General features: G+C 39.7%; 1 protein-coding gene across 2 annotated transcripts; it reads left to right on the top strand.

Moving 5' to 3' along the window:
- Positions 1-266: 266 nt before the first annotated feature.
- On the top strand, positions 267-5,237 carry LOC147638279 (pentatricopeptide repeat-containing protein At2g33680-like). 2 transcript variants are annotated; one of them, XM_086798187.1, is made up of 3 exons: positions 277-4,281; positions 4,377-4,482; positions 4,718-5,237. In XM_086798187.1, exon 1 carries the CDS (start codon positions 865-867, stop codon positions 3,484-3,486), a length of 2,622 nt encoding a protein of 873 aa, XP_086654313.1. In that variant the 5' UTR covers positions 277-864; the 3' UTR covers positions 3,487-4,281; positions 4,377-4,482; positions 4,718-5,237. The 2 variants fall into 2 exon arrangements, with proteins under 2 accessions (XP_086654314.1, XP_086654313.1); XM_086798188.1 differs by having other exon boundaries at positions 267-4,482.
- The last annotated feature ends 17,451 nt before the right edge of the window (positions 5,238-22,688 follow it).

Here is a 22,688-nt window from a genome sequence, read left to right as displayed (position 1 = left end):
CATACCACATTTCCCCTCGATGTGGCATTTGAAATGGCGCGTGAAACCTTAATGCATGGCACCCATCCTCAGAACCCATCTCCCCTCTCGATTAATCTCTGGACCCTCGCAATTTTTAATGCCTGCTCACTATACCCCCGCGCGAGGAGTGGTCCCGCTTTTCGGCGAGCTCCTGGGTTTAAAAAAAACGTAAACCTCGGCCTAATGCCATGTGTATGCGTCATTGAAAGTATTAAAGAAAGCGTGGAGATAGTACTCACTCCTCAAAGGGATGGTTTAAAACAGGGCGCATAAAAAGAAACAGGACTTTTGGCATACCCAGAAGAACAATTGATGAAGGGCTCTGAGCTCTACTCGCCTAAACGAGTTACTGGAGCTCACCCCTCCCCTGGTTGGTCAGCAAGAGCTCAACTGGGAGCTGGAAGCAACCATGACCTCCAGTAGAACAATTGATGAAAACCTAGAGCCCAAGGAGACAGAGGATGACAGGGCAGATCTGGAAGGAGACTTGCCAAAGAGACTTCTAAAGGAGCCTGTGGTGATTGGGCAAAAAATGAAGGGAAGACCAGTTAGAGGAGGAAGCCCTCAGAGAAGCCAAGAAGATCACGAAACTGCAGGCTGAACTGATATCTCCCAACCTCCTATGGAATTGACAGAATTGGAGGAAGAGGCACAACCTTTGATAGCCCAGTGAAACCCTAAGGGAATGACACCTCTGATAGAGGGACCTCCTAGAACAAAACGTACGCACGTACGAAATACGTGTAGCTAGCTAGGTAGTTACGTAACGTGTATACGTATGTGTGTGTGTGTGTGTGTACGTACACATGTTCTGTGAACTTTTAGTATTCTGATCGATGCAGGATGACCATGAACCTTGCCCCTAAGAATCTTCTAGAAGGTTTGAGGAAGCTTTGCAACGAAGGACATTTTGGCGAAGCTTTTCAGTCTATTGATCTTCTGTATCGGCAAGGATCTTCTATACCTACAAACGTTTTCTACTGTCTTCTGAGATGGTGCATCGACAAGCAAGACCTGGCTGCAGGCAGAGCACTGCACAGGCTCACCACGAGGTATCAGCCTCTGTCAGATGCATACATAGGGAGCCACTTTATCCGCATGTTCGCATCATGTGGGAGCTTGGGGGAGGCCAATCAAGTGTTTAGCAAACTGTCTAAACCCAATGCATTTACATGGAGTGCCATCATCTCTGCACATGTTAAGTTCCAGTGCAACAAGCAGGCTATCGTGCTGTATCATCAAATGCTGCAATCAAGGGTAAAACCAGATGGACACGTGTTTGTTGCCGTCATCAAAGCATGTGCTAGTGCAGAAGGCCTGCCATATGGAAGGCTGATTCACAAGAGGGTACTTAACAGTGGCTTGAAACCAGATGTAGTCATTGACAATGCTCTTGTTGATATGTACACGAAATGCGGGAGTGTAAAGGAGGCGCGTGGAGTGTTTGATAGCTTGCAGTTTCGAAATGTGGTGACTTGGAATGCCATGATTGCGGGTTATGCCCAGCATGGACATTGTCAGGAGGCATTTCAGCTCTTTCTAAAAATGCAGCAAGAGAGTGTTGTGCCAAACAGTATCACATTCGCAAGCATCCTGAAGGCATGCCCTAGTGCAGCATCTTTGCATGTAGGCAAACTACTGCATTTTCACATCATTGAATGTTGCTGTGAGTCAGATTCATTTCTTGGGAGCTCTCTCACGGACATGTATGCCAAATGTGGAAGCCTACAGAATGCGCGCAAGGTCTTTGATGGCGTGTCAGTACGGACTGTGGTTACATGGACAGCCATGATTGCAGGCTATGCACAGCATGGATCTAGTGAGGAAGCCCTCAGACTTTTCCAAAAAATGCGGCAGGAGGGTACAGAACCAAACTTAGTCACGTTTGCTAGTGGTTTAAAAGCATGTGCTGGTGCAGCAGATTTAGGTTATGTCAGGTTGATGCATATTGGAATCTTTAGAAGAGGCTTTGAGTCAGATCTGGTGGTTGGAAGTGCCCTAGTTGATGTGTATTCAAAGCGTGGAAGTGTTGAAGATGCACATTGTGTGTTTGAAAGACTGGGGGAAAAAAATGTGGTGACGTGGAGTGCAATGATTGGTGGATATGCTCACGCTCATGGACATGGTTTGAAGGCTCTGCAACTTTTTCAGAAAATGCAAGCCAAAGGTTTAGCACCTGATACTGCCACTTTTGTGAGCGTTCTCAAAGCGTGTTCGGGCCTTGAGACCCTTGAGCATGGCAGACTCCTTCATGCCTCCATAATAGAGATTGGGTTTGAGTGTCATGAATTTGTTATAAGCAGCATTATTGATATGTATGCGAAGTGCCGGAGCATCGATGATGCACGCAAGATGTTTGACAAATTGCCACATCGGGACACGGTGACATGGAGTGCTATGATTGCTGGGTATGCCCTGCATGGGCACGATCAGGATGCCATCCAACTCTTCCACAAGATGGTAGAGGGGGCCCTGGTACCAGACACGATCACCTTTGTCAGCATTTTGAAGTCATGTTCCAATATGGCAGCTTCAGCAGAGGGCAAGCTAATCCACGCCTTCATTCTTGAAAGGCACCTTGAAGCCCATGTACATGTGGGAAACTCCCTGATTGACATGTACACCACGTGTGGGTGCATGGAGGATGGTAAAAGAGTGTTCAATGGACTGCAAATGAGGGACAGTTTGAGTTGGACTGCCATGGTGGCAGGTTATGCACAGGCCAAAAAGTACAGCTTGGCACTGAAGTATTACGAGGGCATGCAACGGGAGGGCTGGAAGCCAGATGATGTGACTTTGGTTAGCCTTCTCTCGGCCTGCAGTCGGGAGGGCCGATTAGTTGAAGGTTGCCAGCACTTTGAAGTCATGAAAAAGGAAAAAGTTGCACCTACGCTCGACCACTATAATTGTATGGTTGATCTTCTTGGCCATGCTGGACACTTGGAGGAAGCAGCTGATTTGCTTCAATGCATGCCATTTGTGTTTGATGTTGCCGGGTGGACGTCTTTGCTTAGTCACTGCAAACTACATAGCAATGTGGAAATGGGAAGGCATTGTTTTGATCATGTTGTGGCAATGGATGGCAAGAAGGCTGGTGCATACGTGCTCATGTATAACCTTTACAAGTATGCTGGGATGCAGGAAGATGCAGCCTTAGTAGAGAGGCTGAGACTATCTGCAAACGCATGGAAGAAGCCCGGACAGGCCGTTATCGAAGTCAACAATGAGGTGCATGATTTCATTGTCAGTGACAAACGTCATCCTCAAACTGAGAACATTTATGCTAAGCTAGAGACACTAAGTATGCAAATGGAGGAAGAAGGATATGGATCTCTTATGGATTCTTTACTACAACCAATGTCAAGGCGAGCAAGAAAGATTCATTGCATGGGCACTGAGATACTGGCCTTAGCATTTGGGCATATCAGTGGGTGTCGTTCCCATTCGGTGCAGATTCCAACCTAGCAAACTCAGAACCTCCTGCACGTCACCATCAGCTGCAGAATCTGTCCTCCCATCATCATCAACTGCAGAATCGGCTCCTCCTATCATGACAGTCCCGTGAATGGTCATTGGTTAGCCTATTTTCCATAATAGGGCTCCTGGCTGCCACCGGTCACCCTTCTTTGGAAAACGGGCCTCCCAAGGGCCATTCCCTAGACGTTCAAGATTGTTCGGCTTGCCAGAAGGGCATATGCGCGTGACTTGTGAGTAACTTGCAAGCTTGGATTCCCAACACCGCCCCATGGATATCACGTGAAAGCTATCAAGATCCCACAGCCTTCATGGCTTCAAGCTAGTGGAGTGGCTAATGTGAGAGCTGTTCAAACGCATGGTAAGGCAGAACTGGGTGACCATTGGCCAGCTGGAAGCAGCATATGCTTCCAGGGAAGGCACTATGAGATTAACGAGGTCAGATCACAACGTTTGGATGTTAATGACAATGGTGACAAGCAGTTGCAAGGGAAGTTGATTTCACGAACCAACTTGACAGTGCAAATCATTTTTCTGTCAACCCGTGACTGATTTATAGTACAAACAGGCACTGCGTAAGAAAGTGATGATCTCGAAAATGGTGTACAAGGTGAAGGGAATGGCCCTCGAGAGACCATGCTCCAAGGAAGGGCGACCAACAGCAACCAGGACCCTTTTTGAAAATAACCATGGACCATTCACGGCCTTCATGAAGGATGGTGATTTAAGGGTCTTGCTCTCGATAGTTCAAGATTCACACGCAGTCCATGGTGTATCATTTGCAAGGTTGGGTGTGAACTTCGGTACGCACGTGTAAAGGTGGAAGTTTCGAATGAAATCCTAGCTTACATCCTGGGTTTCTCCTGTTCATATTTTCCCAGGGAAGGCGCAAGTGTGGAAGTGATCTGGCTAGAAGTTGCAAAAGCCAGGTATTCAGATTGGGAACAAGCTGCTGTACGTGTCTACAAAATCAGAAAGAGAATTGAGGTGAGCTTTAATGGACCTCTGGATGCCACTGTGGGTGTGGTAGCTTTGGGTCGAGTTAAACTATTGCGCAGGTTTTCTTCTCTAACCATGTGTGTTGCTGTACCGTGTCTACAAAAAATTGAGGTAAGCTTTAATGGAACTCTGGATGACACTATGGGTGCGGTAGCTTTGGCTCGAGTTAAACTAGCTCAGGTTTTGTTTTCTAACCATGTGTTGCAACCATGTACTTTTGCAGGGAATTTTGTGAAAAGGCCCTACATGAAAGTGTTTGATGGAGTGGTGATCAAGCTAAAGGACGCCCAGAATGCTGAAAATTGTGATGATCCGGAAAAGATTATGAGGGGTGATGTGGCTGACGTAAGTGGCAGCACCCCCGAGGACATTGAATTTTTGAAATCCAGCTAGTGACCTCCAAAATAGCCAAATTAAGGACGGCCAAGTGCGATAAGCAGTTTGAGGTCAGCCCATTCAAATTTGATTCGAAAGAGAGGCTTCATCACAGTTGCATATACATGTTAAGGTTCAGGTAGAACCAAGGGGTAGAGGAGATAGCCTGGTTAGAGGTTGAGGTCCTCCATAGCTGCGCACATGCAGAGTGAAGGGGATGAACACAACTACCAAGAACAAGAGGATGTAACTGAATGTATTGCAATTTGAGATGTATGTACGAGAGTTGTGTATTACAATTGTGAGAGGGTCTCTTGTAAGTGGTTACAAACTGTTACAACTAATTGAAACAGACAAGTGTCCGGTGCATGTCATGTGAATGTACATGTGCATGTGTGTTGCGAGGGAATGCAAATCTGCCATAATTGTATACAGTATGCATGAGTTTTATATTATCCCAGATCAAAGGGATATTGGATGATGTACAAAATGAATGAAGTTTGGATTGGAGAAGGTACCAGCAGCGGCTTCTTTATCTTCGAGTGCGGCGGAGGGCGTCTTGACTCGTTGGAGAGTCAGTGGTGACACGAGTAAGGTGGAGGAGAAGCGTTGCCATCATGTATTCCTGCCGTTTTGTGAAAGAGGAGGAACTGATTGTTGGAAAAGGCTGCGGGGCGCGTGGACTCGAGCTTCGCTCGTCTGGTGAGTGCTTGGGAGATCAATGTAGAAGGCCAAGAGTAGATAGCAGTGGGTTGGAGCATCAAAGAAAGTGAAGGGTTGTGACTGGATGCAGGTGCAACACCCTCATTTTGAGTTCAACCTACATTCATAAATGGTCTTTTCTCTTCATGCTAAGCCATGCTAAGCATGGAAGTAGTTTTTGGAGCCTTAAGCAACCAAAATGTGGAGGTTCCAATAGCCTTTTTGGGACGCCTGAGTAGACCTATCTGAATAGAACATGAACGTGGAAGCTCCTGTGAATTATTATGTGGATCCTCAATTCACTAAAATGCAGAGGTTCCAATAGCCTTTTTGAGACGTACCAAAGTAGACCTACCTGAGTAGAACATGATCATGGAAGCTCCATTATAGATTTCCATCCATGATTAATAAAGGTGTCATTTTGTTTTCAAAGCTTTTTGGATAGACTTGCACCCGTTTATAGCAAGGTATCCATTCTTACCTTTGATTTTGTCTAACTTACAGGTGATTGAATTGTCTAGAGAGAAAATAAGTTTCCTCATTGAGACTTTTCTTTTGTGCCAACAATTTTCCCACTCCTTTTTACACATCTTGAAGAAAATTTGCATTGGAGAAGTATTTATATTTTGGTAACCCTTAACATTTTTGGGTCCTCTTAGGCTACCAAATTAGGGCTGGGTTTTTTAGATTAGAAGCCTTTGGCAATTTTAGAGGACTTCTTAGTAGGATTCGTTAGTCACATTTAACCACCACATCATCACACCAGCAAAAATATCCTCTCTTTTTGCGACAGATGGTACAAAATTCAGCTTGCTCAATGAGCTTTTTTTAGGGCCGGGGTTTGAACTCGAGTCCTTATTTTCACGCCACACCAGCTCAGCCCAACACATGTACATAGCAAACCTTGTGGGTGATTTTCTTCCACATTTTCTTTAGTCAGCCCTTAGTCTAAATCCATTCAAATGATTTAGAAAGTGAACTTACTTTAATGTAATTAGCATGACTTGATTGGTTTTATGAGCTATCTTGCATAGTCTCAACCATCAAAGTTTCACCTTGCTTCCATGGGGTCCCATTTGGAGCTAGCAAAACCACATCCACTACCTCAAACAAGAAAATTTTACTTTTTTGATCACACCATACCTTTTGGTATCTTTTAATAGCATCAACTTGCCACATCCTGATCAAGCAAGACTTTAAAATAGTCCTTGGCTTACAAGCTTCTTTCTGTGTTACAAATAAAGTCAAAGGACTTCCCCATTCCTCAGGAAGCACATCGGTAGGACACATTTAGTACATAACACTTTCTTACAAAAGATAAGATTGAATTACAAGAAGTGGACATGGGCATCGTACAAAATAATCTACCAAAGTGGTTATCCTACCCCTTTTCCTAAAGGTGATGTTGTCTTTGGCTTACCATTAGCTATTGTTGTGGATGTCTCTCAATCATAATGCTCAAGGAGAGAATCTTGGGAGGGCCATTGATTGGTGCATCAAAGAAGCATATGATGGCCAAAACATACTATATGGCATGTCTTCAAGAGTAATGACTTTTACCTTCTCATAATATTGTAGTTGTGGGAAATTAGAACCTTGATTCATGCCAAAATATAATTTTTCATAGCCCCCCTAGGAGAGGAGCTCAAGGGATCTAGTGCATTGAAGAAGGGTGCCAACATGGCTTCAAAAGTAATGATGTAATGATGGCCATTACCCACCAGCATGGCTTCAATGATGCATAGCCCCCATAGGAGAGGAGCTCAAGGGAGCCACTAGCTACTGCATTGAAGAAAGGCGTATGATGGTCAATACCCACCAACATGGCTTCAAAAAGTAAAGATGCAGTGCCCAAGCCAATGCCCACCAACATGGCTTCAAAAAGCAATGATGCAATGCCCAAGCCAATGCCCAAACCACCAGCATGCCTTCAAAAGTAATGATGTGCATTGCCCGTGCATGAATTTTACGTTCTCATTATACTCTAAGAAATTGGGACCTGATTCATGTCAAAAGCTAATTTGTGTTAGTAATAACTACTGCATCTAGGATGTTGCATATTACTTGCTGACAAAGTTACTTCATGCATGAGAGCATGTCCTTGCAAGAGAGAGGATGTGGCCATATTGCTTGTTAACGAAGTTCTTCATGCATGTGAGCATGTCCTTGCAAGAAGAGAGAGGTCCCACTTGTTATATTTTTGCCAAGTCCTTCATTGGCATATAATAAGGATATATCCTTTGTGGGCAAGGTGCTTTATAGTAAACTACCCCAGTATTTTGGATCTTTGAGGTACTTCACCCTCCATTGTGGTTGTAAGCCCATGTGCTCTTCAGTCATGACACGTTGTCCCCCTAGACATAGCCTCCACATGTAGGGTTCTGTTGACAACCCTTATTTCTACAAGATCAAAGGTTGTGTGGGAATCCATGAAATAATTTTCATGAAGCATAAGCTCCCATGAGTGCAATGCATTCATGAGTTGATCTTCATGGATTAGCATGATTAACATTCTCGCATTTAGTTCCTTGTCTTTTGGTATGGTTCATGTAGAAGCAACCATACCGAAAGACGAGTTCAATTTGAACTTAAAACTCTATGGTCTCCCATGAAGAAGGGAGAATGCGAAAAGAAAGGATGGTGGGGTGGACTTGATGGTGGGGTGGACTTGATGGTGGGGGGGGGTGGTACATCAAAGCTGGGCTAATCTATAAGAGGGTTGATATTTGAGCTGCTCATGAGGAGGAATTGTTGGCTAGTTTCTCTGAACCATCTCCATCCGTGTCATCACACTAGCAACCATTCTCTCCTAAGAATTACATCTGCGGTTGACATAAGCATCACTTGAAAATTCAAAAGTGCTTCATACTCTTGAATCTTTATCCCAACTTGGTTTACCACAGTATCCCACTCATCTTTATCATAGCCATTGACTAATGATACTATATACTTATGAGAACTTGGTACTTGAGGCAACTTAAGTTTCTTAACCAAGTTGTAATTTAAAAAGTTATGTGTGGCCGTATCATCTATGAGGATTCAAACTTTTTTATTCTTAATATTTTCATGCACTCGAACCAAATGATGTGGTCCAAATGTTGGTTCCCACGTAGATTTTGCCACCATACAACAATGCTTTTCATCACAATGACAAACCTCGACCGAGTTATATTTAGGAGAATCCTTAAGTATCAACGCTTGAATGGTGTGCACTAATTTTCCTTTAGGTTTATTATTACCATTCCTAGTAAGTTCTTGTTCTTGGGACTTAGAATAATGCTTTTTATCATGTCTCGCATTATTACTATTCCTAGTAAGTTCTTGTCCTTAGGACTTAGAATAATGCTTTTTTATCAAGTCCCGGCTCAAGACAAGAGAGAAATAAAGTTTTTCTTTAACCGCTCTCTAAAAATCTTGCTTTTTTAGAAACTTACTAGTATTGGATTTTTGTTTTTGTTTTTTTTTAAGATTCTTCCTTTTTAAAGAAAAAACCCTTTCTTTTTTAAGAGCCAAAATTTTCTCCATGAGGTTTATATGAAAAAAATTATATTTTTCTTTATGATTACAATTACCCATGATATCGTCAAAATTTTTTACAAATCTTATAGCCTCATCTAAGTTTTTTGGCTCTTTGGAGCGAACTTTCTTCTTGTACTCCCTTTTTAGGCCTATAATGAAGCCTCTTAATTTTTTAAAATTATACTTAATTTTTCAGACAAATTCTCTATATCAAGCTATATATTGAGTGAGATTTAAATTCTTTTGTGCCATAGAACAATTATTCGTATCCTCCAAATTTTGATCTTTTTCATTTTTAGGAAGATATTCCTTTAAGAATAATTCCTTGAATGAATCCCAAGAATCAGGTGCTTGCCTACCTTTCGCTAAACTCATCCACCACTTATAAGCTTTGCCTTGTAAGAATAAGCTGGGCAGTTGTGATCAGGCACATTTCTTAAAAGATGCAAATCTTGCCATTTTTGTTAAAAAAAAATGGACTGCATCTTTATTTCTCTCCTTCTCTCCTCCACTAAAAGTGGGTGCCTTTAAATCTTTGAATACCATACCATGGTCTCTTGTTTTGGGACCCTCTTCAATTATGGTTTCATTCAATCCTTTTTTTAGAGTTTTTTTCCTTCCCTTAACCAATGTTACTTTTAGATATTTCTTTACTCCCAATCCTTCCCCTCTCATCAAGGAGCTAAGAAGACCCATCATTTTCTCAAGTTTGTTTTCTATATTAGAGATTTTTTCTTTCATCTCCTTCATTTTCATATCCTCATAATCATTAAATTCTAAATCCTACATATCTATTTCATTTGGTTTTGTAATATCCTCTTCTATATGGAAAGAGGACATTAGGTTTTTCCCCTTCTCACCATTTTCATTCTTGAAAGATCCCTGTCCCCTCCCCGCGCAACGAATCCTGGGTGCTAGCAGCGGAAGTAACACTTCTTGTGCAGGGCAGGGTCCTTCACTCGAGGCCTCGCTCACGTATATCCGGACAAGAGACTAATCCCTCGGTTCTTCCAAAACCAAACCCGAAAAACTTCCCTCGCCCGAAAAGCACGGGCGATTCCTTCAGGATATTTTTACTCTAAAGTAGTCAAGAGTCTTAACTGAACTGAACTGATCTGACTAAACCCGTAAGTTTCCATAGTCAGATCAAGGAAAAGACTTGCACTTGGATCATAGAGACCAACACTTTTTTCCTCATTGAGAGGCACAGCCGTTGATTCTTCCATAGAACAATTTTTATCTGCCAGTGATGATTTACTTCTTCTATCGTACCATAACAGAATTGAGTCTCATATTAGGGATCCATCAGTCAGCCTAAGTCCTGTGGGTTAGCCTAAGTCCTGTGGGTTAGCCAACCGCCCAACCACTATACTGATGGGATCCATTTAAGAATTTGGTTAAGGAGGATGTCCATGCAGATGGTACAGGCATTCTACATATGGTGATTTTGTTGAGAATCTATGTGGTTATCTTTACATGGATGGTTCAGCATTGCTTTCTCACGGAATGACGTATGTGGGGACTTGATTGAGTTCCCTACATTTGTGAGTAGAGATGACTATGTACCTGAGGATGGGTATCATCAGTGGTAGTGATGATGATCATCATGTTGATGATGATATTGATGTTGACACATATACACATGGTGATGGTCATACACACACGTGATGACTGATGTATCACACCCACATACCTATGATGATGTATCATGCACACATACACATGATGATATAGATGTATCGCACACACATACACATGATGATAGTGATACACGTGCACATGTTGCCATTTACACATATGCACATGATGACAATGTATGTGTTAGTGATAGTGAGAGTGATGTGTGTGAGTCAGATCATGTGGGCGCATGATCTTGATGGGAGGGATGGTAACGAGCATTCCGAGCATTGTGATTGTTGATACGCCTATGTGTACCTACCTTCCAGCGGATCATAGTAGTGATGCATAAGACTGTCATGGGGATCAGCTCTTGATTAGTGATGCATCCATTGCACTGTGTGAGATTCGGGATGATGATACTTCACATGTTGATGAGAGCAAATCATAGACCATGAGGAGCATATACCCAAGGTTCTAGTATTAGATGTGTTGGACTACTCCTCTAGAGTTGTCACATGTGGAGAGATTTCATATATATAAGGCCAATACTCCTAGTTTTCATAGCATTCCTAGCAGCATTCGTGTGGATCGAGTTGTTGTGATTGAGCAGTCAGTGATAGTGCATGAGAATAGTGATGAGTATATAGAGGTGATACATCATAGGAGTATGCATATCGATCATATTTTTAGCATATCCTATGACATTGACCTCGAGAGATTTACATTTGATCTAGGTATTTTCTTAGATCCAGTGTTATTGGAGATTGATTTATTATGGGATTTAGGTCATATAGGGACACCAGTAGAGATTGTCTATACTTTTGGGGATGACCTTAGTGGCCTTGGAGATTCCATTGATAGTGAGTTGGTTGATACCACTTATCTCTCTTGTGTAGACACTTTGTCAGTGCTTAGTGATAATCTTTATGATGATCCAACTTTTATCTTAGAGAGATACACATATATAGAGTGTGTTGCACATGGAGATATTGTGGATGGGTCAGGTCATACTCATACATACATTGATATGGTGGATCATGCCTTCGACTTTGCGAGTGGTGCTACATGTGACGGTGCCATGAGTTCACATTGACTCTACATGAGGCCGACCTTGAGCTATGTTCATTCAGCTCCTACAGATGTCGACATAATCTTGTTTTCTTTGGGGCCAGGACATTTACTTTTGGATGCAGTATATGTCATTTGGGATGCATGGTTTCTAATTATATGGTGCATTATGTGGATTTACATGCATCACATCCAGATTCTCACTTGAGAAGTTATTTGGATCATGGATTTAATGATATTTCTAGTTGTTATTTCACTTTGGATGAGGAGCTTGGATACTTGCTTTTTGATCCAGGTGGTCACACATTCATTCCATGATTAGATGGTCTACATTTTGGATATCCATTTGACCCAGGTGGAGTTATAGCGAGCTACGTCATCATCGACTTGGGTGTCTATCCATTTGATCCAAGAGGATTGGCCGGCCCCACGACACTAACATTGGCTCTCTACAGTGTCCATTCAATCTAGGAGGTTCGAGAGTCATTACTTTGGAGCCTATATGGTTTGGATTTACATTCCATATATGTGGTCACACTTGTGTGGATTACCTAATCTTCGGGGTGATACTAGTATCTTTTCCATTTGATCCTTTAGGATACTCGACTAGCTTCATCATCGACAGTGGTTCCTTATCCTCTCCACTTGCACCAGATTATCGACAGACCATTGCCTTGGATTTCCTTTCGATCCAGGCAGTTGCATAGATAGCCTCATCAGAGTCCTTCATCCTTTTCATTTGACCCTAGGGGTCATATGATTCATGTATGGGTCTTCTGCTACATCGACATTCCGCCATGGATGTGAGTTTTTTAGCTTTTGTACATAGCCACTTAAATATGTCTTTTCTTTGGGCATGACCACCCGTTGATTTCGAGGACAAAATCATTATAGGAGGGGATGGTTTGTAATGAAAAAACACCTTTAGTTTAGGTCTAGAACCTTGGTCATGGGCTCAAGTATAAAAGGGGGCTCATGGACTATCATTGTACCTTTTTGACACCTTTACACTTTTTGATATCTTTTAACATTAGTCATCTCATGACTCTTGGAGCCTCATGGCTTTCAACCTAGGCCTATGGAAGGCTGATTCTTTCCTCTTGGTGGGAGGTTAACTCACTTAGACATCATAGCCATTGTATGAGATTGTCCTTAATCTTGTATTAATCCGTGATGATTTGTCCCTAATCTGAGCTTTATGATTCACTCCATTCCACCTACCGTCTTAATGGTGGATCATATCACCATGCCCTTTATTTCTTAGAGTTTATCGATGTCGAGTGGGCTATTGACAAGGACATTTATCTTGTGTTGTAGTGATCGAGGATTTGTCTTCTAGGTGATGGACCATGTGGGCTAGATGCCATCCATGGTGGTGATGAAATGGTATGGGAAAAGGCAAGTGTGTGTAGATGTATATAGCTACTATGAAGGTGCAATGAGTGATAGGCTGATCTTAAGCATACAATCATGTTGTAGAATAGTTAGGGTTTCACAAACATGTGGGTGTGTTCTATTTGTTACATGTAGAGTGTAGAAGAAGATGAAAGTGATATTAGGGTTGTAGAGGGTGAAAAAACTATGGATACAAAGGAAAAAAAGGTGTGAAGGTGCAAAATAGACTTAAATCACAATTAGGGAGATGTGTGGATTTGTAATGTGCAAGAAAGGACAAAAAGGTGCAAAGAAAGAAAAAAACACAAACTTTTTTGCATGCATGGGAAAATAGAAAAGTTCCTATCTTTTCATAGTGGTGGTGATGCTCATACGACATGAACATAGGGGAGCATGAACATAGAGAGGGGTGCATAAACATAGAGGGGGAGTGGATATCATCTTGAAAGGAATTACCAAATATATAGATTCCTTTTTTGTGTGTTTTTAAATGAACTCCTAGATAGGCGAGTGACGTTAGTGAGCAAGGATGTGATATCTCTTTCTTTCTCAAAACCACGATGATACCCTGGTGGCAAGATTGATAGCTTTTATGCGATCATTTTGAAAGACCTTGGGCTTCCATCTTTCAAGTTCTTGTGTTACTTTGCCTTTTTTTAAGGAAGGTTCTTGTGTAATTTTGTTTCTAAACTTTGTTTTTAACCTCTTGTATGTTCTTAGCATAATTCTCCTTTTTGGGAAGCACTTTCTTGTGTCTCTATTTGCGATGATTTGAGGACATCTCACACGTAGGTTCTTTTGTATCTAAACCTTTTCTTTTATGAAGGTTCTTGTGTAATTTTGTTTCTAAACTTTGTTTTTAACCTCTTGTATGTTCTTAGCATAATTCTCCTTTTTGGGAAGCACTTTCTTGTGTCTCTATTTGCGATGATTTGAGGACATCTCACACGTAGGTTCTTTTGTATCTAAACCTTTTCTTTTATGAAGGTTCTTTTGGTTGTGCTCATTCTTTCGCTTTATGTTAACTATGATGATTAACATGTTTTGTAAGTGTGGATGCACGTTATTGTATTTTCCTCCGATAAGTGCTTAATGAGAAAAGGAACGATGGGTATATTGGCTTCAAATGATATCTCTATGAGTTTTTGATACTAATGGATTATTTATTTTGGTATTGCTTCCCCTTAAATTTAAATCCATATGTTTTTCTTGAGAAGGGCAAGTGCATCATCTTGTATGTAGATGATCTAGTCATCAACATGTAATCAGGAAAAATTGTCTCATGCACTAGTGTGCTTAGACATTAAAATGTCAAAGGATTTTGGTAAAGTTTTCATCTCTCAACAAAATTATGTTATAGAGATTTGTAAGGAATTTAGCATGGCATGTGAAGTAGCTGCAACATAGGTTACAACTTTTTCTTTAGGCACCACTTGTAGATGAGACCTTGTATAGGATACTAGCAAAATGAGTCTCATTTTCTTTCATAACGCCAATCTAGACATCATTTTTTTTGTGGGTGTCTTATGCAAGTTGTCGAACTAGCCATAAGAGAAAGTTAGGATAATGTAAGTGTTACAGGGTACACTAGCTTATAAAATTATGTACATTACAAAAAAAAATAAAAATCCTTTATGGGTTTTGTGACTTACACTAGGCTAGTGATTTGGACAACACAAGACACTCAAGACAGGTTATTACTTCACACTTAATTTAGGATATAATTTTTTGATTAAGCAAGAAAGGAGCTTATTTTGGCCGTTTCTTCAATAAAGGCTAAGTATAAGGCTGCACGCTTAGGCTCTTGTGAGGCATCATGGCTCAAGTGGAGATCTTTGAGGATATGAGAGTAAAGCAAGAGAAACCAATGATGCAACCAATAATGTTATAGTGTGACAACCAAAGTTACATGGTCATTATAAATAATCCAATGTTCCATGCTCTACCAAGAACATTGAGATTTAGTATCACTTTGTGCATGAGCTCATCATGTTTAAGGGAGGTGCAAATAGTCTACTACCCATGTTGATATGCTCATTAAGGCACATTGAGATTTAGTATCACTTTGTGCATGAGCTCATCATGTTTAAGGGAGGTGCAAATAGTCTACTACCCATGTTGATATGCTCATTAAGGCTCTTTACACAAAGATCAACTAGGATGCCATCACCAACAATTTAGTATTGCACCTTGCCCGTAGTTAATATTGGGTCAATGAGTGTGAATGTTAGATATCAATGACCACCCTTACTCTACTTTTTGTAATGGGTTTAGTTAGCTCATGTTTTGGCAATCCCCCATTATGAGGAGAATATGTGGTTGAGAAACTTAACACATATACGTAGTTTAAACACTAACCTTAATTGGTGAAAGGTATTAAAATGTATGACACAACCAAATAGGCTACCAGGGGTATACCGTTAGCCAAAAAATTATACACTGGTCGTGGGTCCAAACAAGGCCTAAGGTGATCTGAAATGGTCATTGGAAGGTGGGATGAACCCACTAGCCAACCAAACTACCACCATGCCTCATTCTATTAACAAGGTCTACACTTGAACCTTGTCCAATGGTAGCCATCTTGAAGACATGTGGTTCCCATTGACCAAGAACAAAAATAATATGTAAGAAAGCACTTTTGAATCCTTATCCTCTGAGGAAAATGTGTTGTGGTATCTAACACTTCATAGAAGTTTGTTTCATGAAGATCTTAAAGTTTAAAGCACTCTTTTTTAAGAATCGTGTTCAATATAGCATGTGGATTCATTTGAGAACGTACGGTCGCCATTCCTTGCACTTGCTTATTTGCACTAGACACATCTATCTCTATATGTGTGGGCATGAACACCCATATGAGTTTCACATTTCGTAGTGGTTTTCCTTTAATTAGGATATGCACAAGGAAACACACTCATGTGCTTCACTATAGTGCTTGAAAAATAGAGATCCCACTCCCTAAAAAGTGGTCCCAAATGGCATGGCTTCATTAGTTTTCCCTTCTACTGAGTGCCATTCATTGATAAAAGGGTTAAGCCACCTCCTTCTTAGTCACACTACCCCCCACCCACCCCTAGGCTTTCTTCTACCTTTGTTGCATGCTCTAGATTCAGCCATCCTACTCCTTATTTCTAGTGCACAATATTGCCATGTGTGGATAGTCTAGTACATATCCTTAGGGTGCATTTACTATAGTTGGGGGGATTTTTGAGATGTTACAATGTTGGTTGTTCTTTCATTGAACACAAATGCACAGTTATAAAGTGACCATTGATTTTCACACCACACGGTCTAAACCTTGATAAGGTTAAGATGTTAGAGGCCATCATTTTCTCTACTTGATAGTCATTGGCACAAAAAAGTTGGAGCTCAATTTTTCTCCTTTTGAATCATAGAAATTCCCTATCACTAAATTAGCTTTTGTGTAGGCTTTGTCCCACCTCCTACTATCAGCCTATGGTTCTCCACCCTTAAGAATTCTAGAATGTGGCTAGATACTTTCACATGTCTTGCCACCTCTTCATGATTGCAACAAGGCCCTTATCCACATTAATAACAAAACAACCATCACTACTATCCCCCTTGGTGATGAAGAAATGGATGAAAATGAAATCTATCTAGTTAAATAGCCATGATTTTTGGACCAAGAAATAAAAGCTATCTAGTTAAATAGCCATGATTTTTGGTCCAAGAAATAGGCTATTATGCTTAGCATGGAATTGAATGTATATCTCCACTAGTGTATGAATATGTCAATATAACTATGGTTGTAGATGGAGATTTTTTTAAAATCCCTAAAAGACAAAATTGTGAAAATCACCTACTACTTAAAAAAATATCCCTAAAAGACTTGAAAATCACCTACTTTATGGAAACACTCCTTGAGCCTTTATTGTCACTTTGTTTGGATAGTGTCTTCTTTGTACTTACCTATTAGATAGGCCACATCTTTATTCATTCCTTTTAGGCCATCCTAGCAAAGGTCTTGTTCCTCTGTGCGCTTTAACCATAGTCTTCTAATAAACATTGTTAACTATGATATACTAAAATTAAAATTGTGCAAATGCATGACCATGCATCTTTGCCATAGTAATTGCATCATTGAAACTTCAAACATCTCAAAGGAGCATGGATTACTAAGTGCTACAAACGTGGCCTCACAAGATTTGAAGATTTGAGTAGCACCATTCCATATTCATTGATCTTCCACTTCTATACTTGCTTCTATCTACTAGGATCATGCTAATTGGGTTATGACCATTATCAATCAATATTTATGAGCTGGCTTGGAGTATACTCTGAGGCACCTCTAATCAAGCCTTGTTACCACTTCCCTCCACTCTTTTAGATTGAATGGGCGGTCTTACTTACATAGTCCTTTGCTCTCTTAAATCTACCATCATAATGGGAGATAGTGCCAATTTATCTTTGATTAGTCCCAAGTAATACATTCAAAGCTTAGTCAATCCAACCCACTAATCTTGACCAGTAGCAAACAAGGGTGATTCAAGTGGACACACTTTGAAAAAACAAATAGGCAATTGATTAGCTTTAATTCTAGTGATTCAAGTGGACACACTTTGAACGAAGAAACAAATAGGCAATTGATTAGCTATAATGCATATAGTTTGGATGAAGGAAAGTGTTGAATATATTTACCTCACATGAGAGCTTGTTAGGCCTTTGCATGACCATGCTTCTCATTTAATCATTGAAAGATTCTTGCCCCCACCGCGCAACGAATTCAGGGGTGCTAGCAGCAGAAGTAGCACTTCTTGTGTAGGACAGAGCCTCTCACTCGTGGCCTCGCCCCCACAGATATCCGGACAAAAGACTAATCCCTCAGTTCTTCCAAAACTGACCCCGAAAAAAATTCCCTCACCCAGAAAGCACGGGCGATTCCTCCAGGATATTTTTATTCTAACGTAGTCAAGGTCGTCACTAACTAAACTGATCTGACCAAACTTGTAAGTCACATGGTCAGATCAAGGAAAAGACTTGCACTTGGATCATAGAGACCAACACTTTTTTCCTCATTGAGAGGCACAACCGTTGATTCTTTTCCATAGAACAAGGACTGTTCGGGATTTACTTCATCTATCGTACCATAACAAAATTGAGTCTCATTTTAGGGATCCATCAGTCCAGCCTAACCCCATCTAGTCCCATGGGTTAGCCAACCACCTAATCACTGTAGTGATAGGATCCATTTAGGAATTCGGTTATGTTTTGTCTCGGGTACCAGGGAGGAAAAGAGTTCCCAGGCCCCCTAGCCGGTGCTTCATGCAAACTTCAAGATAGTCACACCACTTACACACCCAATATGAAATTGCCCGTTTCACAAATTCAGCTAGCTTTAAAACAATCTTTTAATGAAATCATAGTATCACTCATCATAATCCTCCAAAATATCCAGTTGAATTCAAGTTCTAGTTTCCAATCATTCCTTCATCGCGGCGTACCTATGGCATCATTGGCAACCAGAACGCTCACCACCTGTCCACTCAGGGGCCTTTTCAATAGTTCCTAGCTCATAGTACCCGGAAATATATTCACTTATAAAAATCTAGATGGACTCTCCGTTGAAGATCAGTAAGATTAACCAACAGATCCATATAAAAGAGCCATGGACTCATCCGTTGAGAGGACCAGCAAGATCAATCAACCAGATCCATGCCCGAATTCAGAAAACAACTCTTACTCCTTGTTCCAATATCTTCCTCGATGCACGCATGGGTATCTTCGGCAACCCAGAGCCCAAGCACCGTATGGTCAGCACCCTCCTAGCGCTTCACTCATAGGCCGCTTCCTTGGTCCCTCATCCACTGTACCGGAAGCACCATTTAAATCGAACCGAGGCTGGTCAAAACCTCGATTGATTGTGCTACACGAGACATCCTCAGTTGACTCTCCGTCAACTGTTGCAACTTTATCACTTAGGTCTCCGCGACCTCATTCACAAGACAGTCAAAATGCTTCCCCAACATTCTTGACATAAAACAGTCATTTAAAAACAGGTCATAAATATAGTTTCTATAACGAACTCTCGTCTTTCCATATTGTTCCACATCAATCCACATTACTTAATCCAAGTCCCATCATATGTATTCCCATCGTCCCTTCATCCATTCTCATCCAATCACATCATTTTCCATCTCATCACATCTTTCCACATTTAAACTCATCATATCTCATTCATTTGCATCTACCCATATCCACATCTCATCACATTCATTCACATCACATTCATTCACATCACATTCATTCACATCTCATCACATCACATTCATTCACATCTCATCCATTCAGATCTACCCCAATCCACATCACATCACATCCATTTCACCTCACCTCTCATTCATTCACATCTATCCTGATTCACATCCCATCACATCTCATCCATATCCATCCAATCATTCACATGCATGACTATCCACATCTATCCATATATTCACATCTATCACTTCACATCCACATATATTCACATCACATTCTTTCACATACACATCCACATCCACTTACTTCCCATCTTACCCTTTCACATATCCTCTCATCTCATCATTCACATCCACATCCATTTACTTCACATCTCATCCACATCATTCATTTTCATCACACCACATCCTATCACATCCCATTCACATCTTTTCACATCCATTCATATCCTATCGCATCCCATTTACATCTTATCACATCTATTCACATCCTATCACATCTCATTTACATCTTATCACATCTATTCACATCCTATCACATCACATTTACATCTTATCACATCCATTCACATCATATCGTATCCCATTTACATCTTATCACATCCATTCACATCCTATTCCCATTTAGTAACTTTTCCTACTTCGATACTGATAATGGGACTTTTTCTAAATTTTTGCCAATTGTTTGGCTTAGATAAAGGTTCTTTTTCTCAATGACTATTTCCATATTCTTTCTCAATTTATCAAATGAATTATATTCAATATTCCTTTTTTGAATAAAAGAATTCATGGGATTTACAAAAATCAATTCTATCCATATTTCCACTTTTGATAAGTATTCATAAATTAAATTATACTAAAAATTTCTCTTTTTTCTATTTAATTTCTTGGATCTCAATTATCATGGAAATTTCTCTTTTTACATTTAATTGCTTGAAATCTAAATGTCATGGGGATTCCTCTTTTATCATCAAATACATTTATCTAAAATTCCTCTTTTCTTTAATAAAAATATTCAACATTCTAAATATACCAAGAATTTCTCTTTTTCTATTTAAATGATTGAATTCTAAATATGATGGAAATTCCTCTTTTATCATTTAAATTTATACATGCATAAAATAATTTTAACTAAAATTTCTCTCAAAAATTAAATAAAAATATCCATTAATCCTAATATGACAAGAATTCCACTTTCTCTATTTAAATGATTGAATTCCAAATATGATGGAAATTTCTCTTTTATCATTTAAATTTATTCATGCATAAAATAATTTATCTAAAATTCTTCTTTAATTTTTAAATAAAATATCCATTATTTTAATATTCTAACTTTTCTCTTTCTACATTGGGATACATGGATCTCCATTATCATGGGAATTCCTCTTTTATCATAAAAATAAAATTACTAAAAATTTCTCTTTTTCTCTAATTAACTATTTATACATAAACATTAAAAATTAGTTTTCCATGGATATGACAAGAATTATTGATTTAATATAGGATGACTAATCCTAGAATATGGTAGGAAGTCCTCTTTTCACATTACGCATAAAAATGATTTATGTGTTAATTTTTAAAAATTTTACCATAGTGCCGTTGCTATTACTGATTTTTAATATTTTCTAAAAGAATAAGACTTAGTAATAGGATTATGATAGAGTAACTATCATTTGGACCAATATCCAATTTATGGACTTAATTCCTAAGTTTACCATAATTTTGTAACATTAAAGCATAAAAAAAGCCATCTCTTTGGCCTCTAGCTTGACTAGCATAGAGTTTGATTTTAGAATTAGGAATTGCTCCATGAGAAGCATCATTTGAATTGAGAATTGGTCATAGGAATGGCCATTATTTTGGGGAGAGAGAGATATACATAAAAAACATCCTAAATTAAGCATAAATGTAAACTTTGTGTGATTAATCATTAAAATTCATTAGAGAGCTTCATTTGCATTGAAAAACCATTCAATTGAATACTTCTCAAGCTTGAGAGGGGTTGAGAAGTGAAAAACATTTAGAAGATTAAGAAAAAACCATAGTCACACCTTACCTGTTGTTTTTCTTGATTCTCTATTCTAAGGAGAGGCCCCCAACCAATCAATTGGTTAGTATGTGAGGAAAGCTCCAAGGAAGGTTGAGGAGAGAGAGAAGCTCCAATCTCTCCAAAATGTAGAGGATTTTTAGGGGATAATAGAAAATATACTTATTTTAAGGTAATACTGGCATGGTCTAGTTCACAGATGAGAATGAAAAAGAATGAGGGTCTATTTATAGGTGAGGGAGGCCACTAACTGAGTCCAACTAAGTTCTAGAATTTTCCAGCTTCAGTTTGGCTGAATTTGGACAAGATTTGGACTAATTTGGCTCCCTTTTTTATTTAGTTTGATCCAGGAGAGAGGAGAGATAAAAATATCTTAATAATTTTGAGTTTAAAACTCATTCACGTGTGAAATAAGCGCCTCCTTGAAGGCTCCCCCTTTCCTTACCATGGTGTCAAAATTGTATGATTACTCCAAAATATCTCATTTTTTTAGTAATATTTCATAATTTTTAACTAATAAATCTTGTACTCACTCAACTCTTCATCTTATGTGGACATTTACTCATTTTTGGGTATTTTATTTTATTCATTGGATTTATCTCATCCCAACACTTGGATTAATCTTATTGGTCCATAGGAACCTCAATTGGACCATAATCCAAAAATTTCAAAAAATCTTGACCCTTAAACTAAGGTCTTTTAAATCATTTTTAATTGATTCCTAATACACCTTGGAATATTAATTTTGATATTCTGTTTCGAGTAAATATATTTTTGATATTTGTAGAATTTATATATCCAAAAATATCTCAATATTGAGTTACCACTCTCTAGAAATTTTTATCTCACTAGGCAAAAACAAGGAAAAATAATATTTTCTTGTATTCAGAAACAGGGAATGATTTCAGGGGATTGAAGTAAAGCTAATTCATTATTCAGGCTGAGGAGGAATCTTACATCCTCTGCCACTTGAAAAACACAAGATGTTCTCATCTCACAGGTGGAGTATGATCTCTTTCATCATCTTCTTCTTCTTCAATTGCTTCCAGCATTACTGCCTTGGAAGTGGACGACTGATTTGGGAACATCTCTCTTCGACTTCCCCTATTCTGAGGCGGAGGTTTTGCATTACTTTGGATTGAAACTACGGGTTGGTTAGAGGGTCTACCTCTGGGATTTCCCTGATTTTGATGGAAAGGAATCTGATTACTCTGGAAGGAGCTGGAGTATGGAATCTTGGTCCCTGATTTCCCCAC

The sequence above is a fragment of the Cibotium barometz genome, chromosome 5 (assembly GCF_041138505.1).
Source record: "Cibotium barometz isolate CiBa-2024 chromosome 5, ASM4113850v1, whole genome shotgun sequence".
NCBI classification, from domain to species: domain Eukaryota; kingdom Viridiplantae; phylum Streptophyta; class Polypodiopsida; order Cyatheales; family Cibotiaceae; genus Cibotium; species Cibotium barometz.
Note: the sequence above shows the minus strand (reverse complement) of the source record. Positions and strands in the feature narration are given on the sequence as shown.

Bases quoted from the DNA above. Each gene is read 5' to 3' on its own strand.
- LOC147638279 (XM_086798188.1), top strand. From the start codon at position 865: ATGACCATGAACCTTGCCCCTAAGAATCTTCTAGAAGGTTTGAGGAAG.